At 34.7% G+C, this 12,024-nt stretch overlaps 1 protein-coding gene across 1 annotated transcript in view; it reads left to right on the top strand.

Annotated features, from left to right (window-relative positions):
• WDR70 (WD repeat domain 70) overlaps nt 1–12,024 on the top strand; it is a 128,087-nt gene that overhangs the window by 34,422 nt on the left and 81,641 nt on the right. The window contains exons 7-9 of the mRNA XM_005488812.4: nt 1,275–1,408; nt 6,499–6,652; nt 7,939–8,015. Coding sequence (XP_005488869.2) covers nt 1,275–1,408; nt 6,499–6,652; nt 7,939–8,015 — 365 coding nt within the window. The remainder of the gene's footprint in view (nt 1–1,274; nt 1,409–6,498; nt 6,653–7,938; nt 8,016–12,024) is intronic.

Raw genomic sequence — 12,024 nt, forward strand, 5'->3', positions numbered from 1 at the left:
GATTATCTGTCTTATAAATGTGGGATGACCCATGTTTTTGTTTTGGTTTATTTTAAAGTAATCTGCTTGTTATAGTCTAGGTTTTACCCATGGGCTCCATTAAAACGTAAGCATGAATTCCATATGAATTTTGTCTTTTAATGAAAACTTCTTCAGGCATTTTAACATTTCATATTAGGTGTAATTTTGAGTAATTCCAATAATACTCTAGTTTTGGAATGTTTTTTGATATAACTTTTCATCATTCTCTTATGTAGATAACTTAATTTTTTGAGAATTAATCTATTGATATCTAAATTAATTTAGCATATTGTCCAGCTAATCTTACATTAATATTTGAAACTGTAGTAGTAAATATGATATTTCTACAAATGTGAAAGGAAAAGAAATAATTTTGATGGTTAATTATTTTAAATAATTTCTGTTACCTTATTTCTCCATGTAGTGATTTGAACACTACTGTTTGTTTTAGTACATGAAATACTATTTATTGTACTATAGAACATTACCATTCTTCAAATAGAGAATTAAAATAGATTTTCAATAAAATTTCCATTTTACTTGATCTGCAATTTGAGAATAACATATGAGAATAATAAGCATAAGCATTCTTTCCTCAGAATTTCTAATAGCTCTGAGAAGCTGGTTTTGTATATAAAAGAAATTGGTTTTAAGAAGTTATTTTGACCTGTGTTGTTACAGTATTATATACTTAAATCTGTGATTTAAAAAAAATAATCAATTTTATACCCCATTTTATTCTTCTTTTCCTTTTTCAGAAGAGAAATTTAACTAAGCAATGTTTGTATGCGCAAGAGCTGTCTTAAATAAACTTAGAATCTGAAACTGGTGAATGTTAAATACCATTTTGTTATCTTGCTGGAAATACTGTTTGTACTTTTGATAGAGGTCTACAGTACAATTTTCTTCATAGAAACACTTAGCCACATTTTGCAATGAGATGATTAGGAAGTAAACACTGTAAACTATTTTTTTCTCAGCTCTCTTCAGTGATTTATTCAGATGATGTAATTGTTACTTCCATTCTTACTACTACTTCAAAAGTACTTCAACACTTTATTCAGGGTAGTGAAATTTCAAAATGGAAATATAGCTAAGATATTTTAGGAAAAAACAAGTGGTCTCTGTTGTTTGAGGCTTGAGTTTGGGTTTTTTTTAATAGTAGCATTTTATATTTTGGTGATACCCTGAAGAATTGTGAAAAAAATAAAAAAGCTTGAATTATTATGATTATAATTTTTTTTTCTTTGCAGGTTTCTGCTTTGGGATTGGATCCTTCAGGTGCTCGTTTGATAACTGGTGGATATGATTACGATGTAAAATTTTGGGATTTTGCTGGAATGGATGCCTCTCTCCAAGCTTTTCGGTCACTCCAGCCTTGTGAATGGTAGGCATGAAGGCTGCCTTTTGCACTTTATGTTTCATGTTAAGCTCCTGGTAGAATGCACAAAAGCTTTGGAAGAAAGCTTGTTTAAAAGGCTCTTGAATACCAAGGAATGTGAACCTAAGAACTTGGCTGCTTATTTATTTTCCTGCTTTTTGCAGGGACTTGCATCTTTTCCTCTTTTAGAAAGCTACAGGTGGATTTGCCAATGCAGTTGTTAATAGCACATCAGAAAAGGAACCTCTCAAAGACAAGTTGACTATAATAGTTGTAACTGACGTTATTAGAATACACTTTCTATATATATTCTGCTTACATAAAACTAATTAAGAGAAGAAGCAGGTTAAAACAATTGACCCCTTTGTGGGGAGCCTCTCTAGTTCCTGCCAGGGTTTCTGAAGGGAAGGGTAATTAATTTAATTTTCATGGAGTCCTCTGTTTCAGAAACCATTGGTCCTTTGCATTGCAGTGATCGCTGAATAGCAACATAGTGTGAAATACTGTCTTTCTTAAAGAAAAAAAAATTTCTATGTTTCTGTATATACAAATTGAAAAGAAAATGCAGGAACCGTTTTTAGAGAGTTATTTTCCATACTATCCACATTGTTCACTGGTAATTAAAAAAGTAAGTGAAGTGAGTTCATTTAATTATTCCAGAGAACTGCAATAAAGAACTACTTCAACAGTAGCGCACACTGAGCTTTCTGAAAAATATATTGCATAAAATAAAATACAGTGGTTTTAGCAAGGTACTTTCTGATGTCTGGCTTATGTGGTACAGTTTATAAGGTACTTTTGTGTGATTAAAAAAGAGATTGAATTTTATTATACACAGAGTAAGTAGTACTTAGAATGTCTATTTTTAATCATTATTATCTTAAAAATCTGCAGTTGAGTTTCGGTCCGTTTGGAAGGCTAGAGTGCATATAATTGACTACAGATATGCCAAAAATCTAGATAATGAAAGATGAGAAGAAGTTAGGACTGTTATCCTTAACAGGAGCAAAATAGAAAGGGATTCTACTGTTGGTCTGAAGTGTGAAAAATCGGAAAAATAAAAAGTGTGCTTTAATGCATTATGCAATTCCAATCTCTTAGACAGACCTTGATTCTTATAGTAATCTGACAAATGATACATTTACTTTGAAAACATAACTAAGTAAACATGCCACTTAAGAATGAATAAATAAATAAATAACATTTTTAAAAAGTAAATGTTTTCACATGTAAAGTGACATGTTCAGACATTTCTGGCATGAGTTTCATGTACATGATTAGTTAGCAGGATATATTTGGTATTATCCTTCCTCTGGTATCACTGAGCAGAAAGAGCTGACTGTCTTTACTCCCACCATGGGAAATTATTTTAATGAAGCATTTTCAAGTTTAGCAGAAGAGTGCATTCAGTGCAATTTAGTAGTACTTACTAATAATGGTGTAAAACATAAATATTGTAGAAAAATCACAAGTAGAATATATGTTAATGCTCTATTTCAGGGATAGCTTGCAGATAAATTGGTAAGCTCCTTTTAGGAAAAAACTAATCGTAAAATATAAACTTAAAATTCTTGTTATTCTTGACACTGTTAATTTAGTGTGTTGCAAGGATTTTTATATAAATGTTCCTTGTGAAATCCTTGTGATTTGAGTACATTGATGTATAAATAAAGTACTTAAAACATAAACATGAAGTAATATTAAAAATAGACTTGACTGGTGTGAAGTTTGGAAATTACATTTATGGTGCAAGTCCCATGATAAAATTTTGGGGACTCAAAAAACTTATTATTCAAATATAACTTCTCTGTCTTTTTCTAAACATAAAACTGGAACTATATCTCTGTCTGGTAAAAAGATTCAACTTCAAGTTCTTTCATGCTTACGTTGAGACAAGGTGGTGAACACTATGAGGAATATTATGTAAGTTGTGTCCAGGTGTATATAAGTTCTTATATTACTTTTTCACTGTGGAGTTTATTATTGAAGGGCTATTAGCATTCTCAGACTTCAATTTCAAAGAATTCTGAGGAGTTCTGGTATGGAAACATTAGGTGTTAGCAGAAATCCAGATCTGGAGCCATAAATTTAATTTCATTTTAAAAATGAAGGAGCCTGAGATCAATTCTGTATTGTCAAGTCTCCATTTTGTAGCATAATATCAGGTTACTCTCTTAATTTCTCCTTGGATTTGTGATGTAAACTGAAACAAACCCTCCAGCCTGACAAAAAGCTAGTACTTTCAAGCCATACCTTAGTGTTAAAGCCAAAAGGAAGTGTAAGGCAAAGCTTTTATGTGTGTAGAAAATATTTGTGTGTCATGATTCTACCCATGTACATAGCTCTGTTCTGCAGGTCCTGGTACAAAGTGCTGTGCACATTTGGCAGTTTTAAACCAAAATTATTCATATTAATGCTATTAAAAAGAACTCTTTTTAAAAGTTTCCCAAGACTTTTGCTATAACATTAATAAGAACCAAAAATGTTTTTCTAAAGAACTGCCTTTGTAGAGCCTCACTTTTGGTCATGTTCCAGTAAACATCAGAAAAGTGGTAACTTCTGTGACTTTGCAAATACTGAACTTATAGAAGCAATTTTTAGACATGTTTTTAGAAGTCACATTGCACAGTCAAGAAGGTATGGGTTTAGGTTTTTTTTTGGTTAGATAAAAGTCATGGAAATCTTTTCCCTAAAGCTAATATTTTCACATGACTGATTTGATAAATTATTTATTATGTTTCATTGTGCTAGTTGCTGTAAAATCAGTTGCTTTCCTTACTGGGAGAAATTTTAAGACAAATGAAAACTTTGTTCAGACATGCTGATAAAGAACTACTAAGAAGAAATGGAATGACATTGTTTGAGTTATGAACACTGCAGTGCTAATAGCATTAATGCCTGTAGTTTGACTTTTAGTATTTTGCTGTCTGAAAACAGATTGTTTTTATTTTTTCGGAAGACTCTATGGCCATTTATGCATTGTGGATTCTTTCAGAAATCAGATTTTACTTCTGAGCTGTTTGTTATTATGTAATGGTCAGATCCTTTTCATGCATGAGGCATGCATCAAGTGAAAATATGTTTTAGACTAGTTTTTAAATGTTTACTTTTTAATTTTACATTTCAACAGTGATAAGTGCAGAATAGTGCTTTGGAGATGTTGGCTGTTTTCTTTTGCCAGTTTCAGCATTAGAGTATGAGACACATAACTTAATGAGTACTGCATTCTGTGTACAGTACTCAGGTGCGGCTTAGGAATATTTTGTGTGAATCATATGATTGGACAAGAGAGCTTGGAAGTACAACTGAGAAAAAAATTTTAATTCCTAAGGTGTTTGTTCTGCAAAAACTGAATCTGATGCATTCTGTAGTCTAGGTTTATCAGCTGTCTGCAGAGAATATTCTAGCCTTCAGATATTATTTCTTTTGTGGGTTTCCTGTAATTTCTTTTAGTGCTTCCTCTGAGCTTAATGTAGCTGGCCATCTTCTTTTCTAAAAAAGTATCAATTTTTTCTCTTGAGGATCAGAATGTTTATTCAGACATTGACTGTGATCTATTTTGGAAATTCACAGATTTGAATGTCTCCTTTCTATTAAAAGTCAGCTTATAATACTCAGTCCAATTTGGCTGCCAGTTGGTATTACATAATAGGGTGCTTGAAGCAATTTTTAGCTTTTGAATTGTAATGTAATCAGTTTTGCCAAACATTTTTTGAATAAGAAACTTAAGCTTAGTTTACATTACTATAATCAATGAAGAACTTTTAAAGTAAGTATTACAATATTTAAAGTGTTTCATGTAGTAACTCATGGTTTGAGGACAGATTTAATAGATAATAGTTAGTGCTGAGAAAATTATGTGAAGTCACTACTGTATAAGAACTGAAATGCTGAAATATTAAGTTAGAAGTTCCACACTTGGTTTTTTTGGTCATCTGAGTGTTAACATCATTAATGGGAAATAGTGTTAAAAGATAGTGTTAAAGTTTCCTGAAAGGTGCTAGGATTTGAATGCACATAGTAATGTACTTAAGCAATAAGAAGATTTCTTTGAGAATTCTTTGGATGCCATGAGAATCCAAATCTAGGTGGCAAATGTGTTCCAGTCTTGTACTTGAGATTAATCTAGAGGCAGAGGTGTATTAATATAAAGTAATGTTACTTTGCACATTCTATTAATGTGCTGGGATATAAACTCTGGCAGGTGTGAAGTGGATAGACTGCTTTGTATTCTTGGCTATCCTTATAATGAAGTTTAGGGAATCAAAGGGATATCTTCTTCAAATAGAGCAAGAGCCATGAAATTTTTTCTTAATTCAAGATGCTGGGAGAATATGCTGAAGCTGGAATTGGGCTTTTCATTCATCAGTCAGCTTTGCACTTTAAGTTCATCTTTGTCATCTCGGTATTATTATTCCATGGTTTCTGCCACAGGTTTTCTCAATCAATGGAACATGTATGTGAGAACACTGTTAAAACAAATGAACAGTCACCTAAGACATAGTAAACTAGACAGATGGTTATCTATTGTCATTTTTCCAGGGCTGGTGGTATTTAACTTTATCTTAAAGTTTGATGAAATTAAAGCCCTGACCACAAAAAAAGATGTGAGAATGCTGACCTATGACTAATATCCTGGTGTGTGAGGTACAATGAAGTTTTATGTATGACTACAACATCCCATTACAGTAATTTACAGATTACTGTAATTCCACATTCTACTTTTGGGAAGATGAAAAAGAATTTTCATCTTTAGGTAGTTAAATCTGACACATACTGTTTTTCCATTGGAGTTATAATAGCATTCTTAAAGAAATATGTTTCCCAGAAATGTCATTTTACATGTTTGATAAGCTATGTGTGGTTAAAAGAAACACGACACACACAACAGTGGAATAAAAAACTATTAACTATTCCATTAGTAAAAGACTTTCTGCCTCTTGCCTCTCTGATATAGGGTTGTATATAGATCTGTTTCTGCAATATTGTTTCTCACCATTGACACTTTTGTTTTAGTGTAAGTTTACAGGAATGTTAACTGAAGTGGTTTATTTCTCCCCTTTTTTTTTTCTTCTTTCTTTCTTCTTTCTTTGTAGTCACCAAATCAAGTCTTTGCAGTATAGCAGCACAGGAGATGTCATTCTCGTTGTCTCCGGTAACTCTCAGGCAAAAGTTCTTGACAGGGATGGCTTCCCGGTGATGGAGTGCATAAAGGGAGACCAGTACATTGTGGATATGACAAACACAAAGGTAAAGTCAGGGGCTGGTGGTTTTTTACTTGCATGCTGTGAGTGTAAGACTAATAAGCAAAAATGTGTCTGTTTTTAATGGTAGTTAAAAATGCAAATGAAGAAGGGTTGATTCATAGTTCTGAAGTGCTTCAACCACAGTTGGTTGTGTTTGGACCACTTTGCCCTTGTATTTTCACAAACTTCGATACAATGCTTCTATTTACTTAGATTATTTTAATTCAGGTCAGTTTTTAAAATAGCTTAAGCCTAAAAAGTAATGATAAAATCTAAAGCTCAGACTGATGATAAAATTGATTTACTTATTTCTTGTAAAATATATTGCCAAATATACTAGGCTTAATGCTGTTTTGCCAAAGCTGTTCTTGTCAGATGACTGTTTCTTTTGGCGGTGATACCTATATAAAACCATCAAATAACATCTGCTTTAGTTCTAGTTTGCTTGAAAATAATTTAGATTTTCTTTCTCTTGTAAATATCTAGAATTCCAGTATACTGTAGTCCAACAGTCAAAATGCTAAAATACTTGTTATATTGCCTCATTAACTTTAGTATTTCTCTCCTTATTTGTGCCTAAACCAAACTGAAGTTATTGCAGCATTGCAGGAGTAGTTTCCAAATTTCTCTTTGAATGTAGAAAGTGAGTATGTGCCTGTACCTCAAAGAAATAAAGCCAACTGGACAATATATATCCAGTAATGTAGTTATATTCATAGTCATCATAATGGCAATTGCTTACTTTGCATTAAACACTCACCTTCTTTTTTTGTCTTAAAGCAAAACAACTGACTAATCAATTTGCACCTTCAGTATTTTATGAAAAACTCATCTGAGATTATACCCCTCTTGATTCTAAAATTCTGTTTCCTCAGTTTTCTCCAACAGGGTCTTTGGCTAGTGTAGATTGACACTGGTGTTGTTCTGTTATTCTTCTGTCTCTTGAAAAAGTTTGTGTGTCACTGTAGTGATGCCTGTTGTTTCATCCTTACTCTGCATTACAATTCTCCCAAGAGAAAAAGAAGTGTGATTCTGTGCTTGTTTCTGAAAGACAAAAATAAATAATAGCATAAGAGTGTAAGGGTTTTTCTAATTCAGAGATGAAAACAAGCAAGGAGGAAATGGATAGAGTACATACAATCTGTTAAATCATCCTGATGTCAGTCAGAAAGGTCCAAATTTGTGCCTCAGCTTTCATGTGATTCCACTTGGAGGATGTGGAGTAATAGTTGTAAAACCTTGTAAGACAGCTTGCAAGTCCCTTTAAGACCTCTGTGTTTATTTCTTTAGGGTCACACAGCAATGCTCAATTCAGGCTGTTGGCATCCAAAGATAAAGGAAGAATTTTTGACGTGTTCTAATGATGGGTAAGTATTGAGGTCTATCTTTCGCACTGTTTTTTGGGAGGCTTGTTGAGCTCTTGTGTTTTGCTGTGCTTTAATTTACTTTAAATATAATTCTTTTTTATCTTTAGTAACTACTTAATATAGTGAGATCCAGAAGGAAATACTATATTTGTTTTGCCTCTAGATGATAAATGTATTTTGTTTGTACTATTTTATTCTGTAACATAAAATGTTTTTTACAAAAATTCTTGGACAAAATTTTACTTTATCTGGTATTCCTTTGGAGTAGAATAATTCCTGTGGAGAAACTCAATGTAACTGAATTCACTAGGAAGATTGAGGATTTCAGTTTGAAGTTACAAGTTTCACTTTCGGTGTAACTGAATATTGATGGATGTTGTTTGACAAGCGTCAAAGAGACTGCTAGAAATTATTTTGTGGCTTCAGTCTTGATCTTTGTGGTTAGAATCAAATGGCAAATGGCAAAATGTCCCATGGTTAGAATCAAATGGCAAAATGTCACGTGACATCTGCATTAATTAAGTTATTGGAGCTGTCAGTAGCAGGTTCGTGAATGATTTTTTACTGATGTTTTAAATATGCAATCTCTCTTACTGTAGACTGGCAGTAAGGATTGATTTTGCCCACTAAAGTATCTGTAGAGTTGTCAACTGTAAAAAGAAGACTTCAGTTATCAATTTCTTTAAATAACATTTTTTTTTTCCCTAAAAGGGACTGACTTACATGGGTACATGAAAATATTATTTTAAGGAGAAAATTCACAGTTTCTGATAAGACTGTGTCAGAAGGAGAAAAGCCTGAATACTACATTGTGCTTTATGGAAAAATTAAGTCTTAAAAATACACTTGAGCAAACTGTATGTTGTTCCAGATTTTAGGCAGAGAGGTACTATTTCCATAATAGGAATTATTATTAAATGCTAGAGTCAGTACTTTAGACAGTTTGTTGATATTTTGAATGCAGTTAGACTTTAGTAGCGTTTCTTAGATTGAGCAGTTTGTAGATCATGAAAAACAAATTAAGATACTATAAATGATGAAGATTGTCTAATTTTTCCCATCTAATCAAGTCCCCTAACTAATATACCAAAAATGCATTCAGTACATTCCTGATACTTGAATTGCTGTGAATTAAAATGGTCTGGACAAGTAAGAGAAAGCCAGATAAACACTACTATAAATGGCTGCATAATTGCATTTTCACAGACGCTACATGGCTGAAATTACAACAAAAGTATTTTAAACTGATTGCATTGTGCTTCATGCTAGTGACAGGTATTTCAAGGATTTGGATATGTCCTGTGAAAGTAAACAATTTGTATTGCTTAATTTGCCCCACAGGGCTTGAACATGCTGTCCTGTCTGTGAAATTTAATAACAGAATTTAGTAACAGAAACTAAAATCTCTTGAGTTTAATCAGTAATTCATCTTAAGATTGGAGCTGTGAATGAGAATTGAAAAGAATAGTTCCAGTTGGAAGGGACCTAGAATGATCATCCAACTGTCTGAAGAGTTCAGGGCTGTCCAGAAGTTAAAGCCTGTTGTTAAGGAAAATCACCCATCAACCGTTTCTCCAGGAAGCCTGTGTTGGTCTGGAGCCACCTTATCAGCAAAGAAATGCCTCCTAGTGTCCTGTCTTAACTTTACCTGGCACAGCTCTGAGCCATTCCCATGCATCCTGCCCCTGGATGCCAGGGAGAAGAGCTCAGCACCTCCCCGTGCCCTTCCCCTCCTCAGGAAGCTGCAGAGAGCAGTGAGGGCACACCTCAACCTCCTTTTCTCAAAAGTGGACAAGCCCAAAGACTTCAGCTGCTCCTCACAGGAGCTTCCAGCTCTGATTCCCTCCTCAGGATGCACGGAAGAACGTTCCCTTCCTTCTCCACCTGCAGGGCCCAGCAGGCCCCGGGCGAGGCCCATCCCCTCCCTGGGCTCTGGCTGTGCCCTGGGATGGGCTCTGGGATGGGCTCTGGCTGTGCCCTGCTGGGAGCTCTGGGATGGGCTCTGGGATGGGCTCTGGCTGTGCCCTGCTCAGAGCTCTGGGATGGGCCCTGGCTGTGCCCTGCTCAGAGCTCTGGGATGGGCTCTGGGATGGGCTCTGGCTGTGCCCTGCTCAGAGCTCTGGGATGGGCCCTGGCTGTGCCCTGCTCAGAGCTCTGGGATGGGCTCTGGGATGGGCTCTGGCTGTGCCCTGCTCAGAGCTCTGGGATGGGCTTTGTTTTTGGGGCTGCCTGGGCACTGCTGACCCACAGCAAACCTACATAGCTAAAAAGGCTGAGTAGGGAAGGTCATCTGATCGTGGCACTATCTAGTTAGTTTCAAAAACATAATTAATTTAAAGAGCTAAATAAAAGCCATAATGTTATTTTCATTAACGATGTTGTGTGAAGATGAGTTGAGTTAGTGAGTAGCACACCTTGGAAAATATAGGTTCCATTATTAAATTTGGAGCACAAGTCTGATGAGGAGCAGCTGAGAGAACTGGGGTTAAGTCTGGAGAAGAAGAGACTGGGGAGAGGGGACCACAGCACTCTCCACAGCTCCCTCAAAGGAGGATGTGGCCGGGTGTCAGTCTATCTCTTCTGCCAGGTAACCACAGACCGGGCAAGAGGAAATGGGCCTCAAGTTGCACCAAGGTAGATTTAGATCAGAAATTAGAAAAAAATTCTTCTCTGAAAGGGTGGTCAGGCATTGGAACAGACTGCCCAGGGGAAGGGGTGAAATTGGCATTCCTGGAAGTGATTAGGTATATGTATTTGTGGGGAATCGGGCAGTTTTAGGTTAATGGTTGAACTCAATGATCTTGAGCATCTTTTCCAACTTTAATGATTCTAATTGACAGCAGTTGCTGGAATTATACCAGCTATTTTAACCAGTATCATGTGAGTTTCTGACTTCTTTTTGGTGGTAATTTTTGAATGAGGAAAAATAACTTCTGTAAGATTGCTTTAATATGGTATTCTCAGAGAATGTTTTGTGTAGGAGAGTAACATTAGAGTACTTACGTGTCAAGGCAGAGAGTTTAAATCTAAAGAAGGAAATGGTCTGTCTCAGCAAGATATAATTTAAACTTTTATTGGTTTTGCCTAAAGGAAACAGGTTTTCTGAATTTTAAGTAAATGCAATTTGTACCAAGCATTCTAGAAGCCAGATTTTTTTCATTTAATACTGTTTATTTGACATTTTGCATAGAATGAATTGTGGATGTCATTAAATGTTATAACTGTATCTGTCTGTCAGTCTAATTTTTTTACATTTATTCCAGTATTTATACTTGACCGTTAGGTGTTAAACAGTATTTCATCAATTTGTAAAGCTGGCTTTTTTGTTCAAGCCAATAGATTTGCCCTTGGTTAAATGATGGCTGAAAGATGAAACTGTTGAAACTGTTGAAAACCAGCATAAAACTTGGTTTATGTTGCATGCAAAGAAAACGATATAATTAATATAAGACAATATAATATAAGAAAACTTGAATTTTAAAGACTGTGGGCTTCTCAGGTCAGACCAAAAGACTGGCAGTCTTTGTTCTAGGGAAGAGAGGTCTAAGTAGGGGAGTATGTGATCAAAATTTGTGAAATGTCCAAGATGATAGGTGAGCTGAATGTGGAACTGTTGTTTTTGAAAACCTCTTTGAAACCTAAGAGATAATTCTTGACAGTAGATATAGTAAAGTTTAGAAGTAATAAAGGAAAAGAAAAATTGGGTGCTGCTCAGATTTATTCTGTAATGTGTTGTCACAGGAAAACATGGAGGCAAGTTTAAAAAAGGATGAGAAAATACATGTTTAGAAGCACTTATAAACTGATAGGAAATGCAATAGGCATTATAATACCTTTTATATAACAGTTGTGGATAGTAAGGTGAAATGAAGGGAATTAACTGTAATGACCAGACTGAATACAGGGCTAATGAACCTATGATCAGATGTAGCCAGATGTTTCTTATATCTTTATGTTATTCAGTGACTGTAAATAATTAAGATGTAATTTCATGCAGCATTACTGTTGA

The sequence above is a fragment of the Zonotrichia albicollis genome, chromosome Z, assembly GCF_047830755.1.
Source record: "Zonotrichia albicollis isolate bZonAlb1 chromosome Z, bZonAlb1.hap1, whole genome shotgun sequence".
Lineage (NCBI taxonomy): Eukaryota > Metazoa > Chordata > Aves > Passeriformes > Passerellidae > Zonotrichia > Zonotrichia albicollis.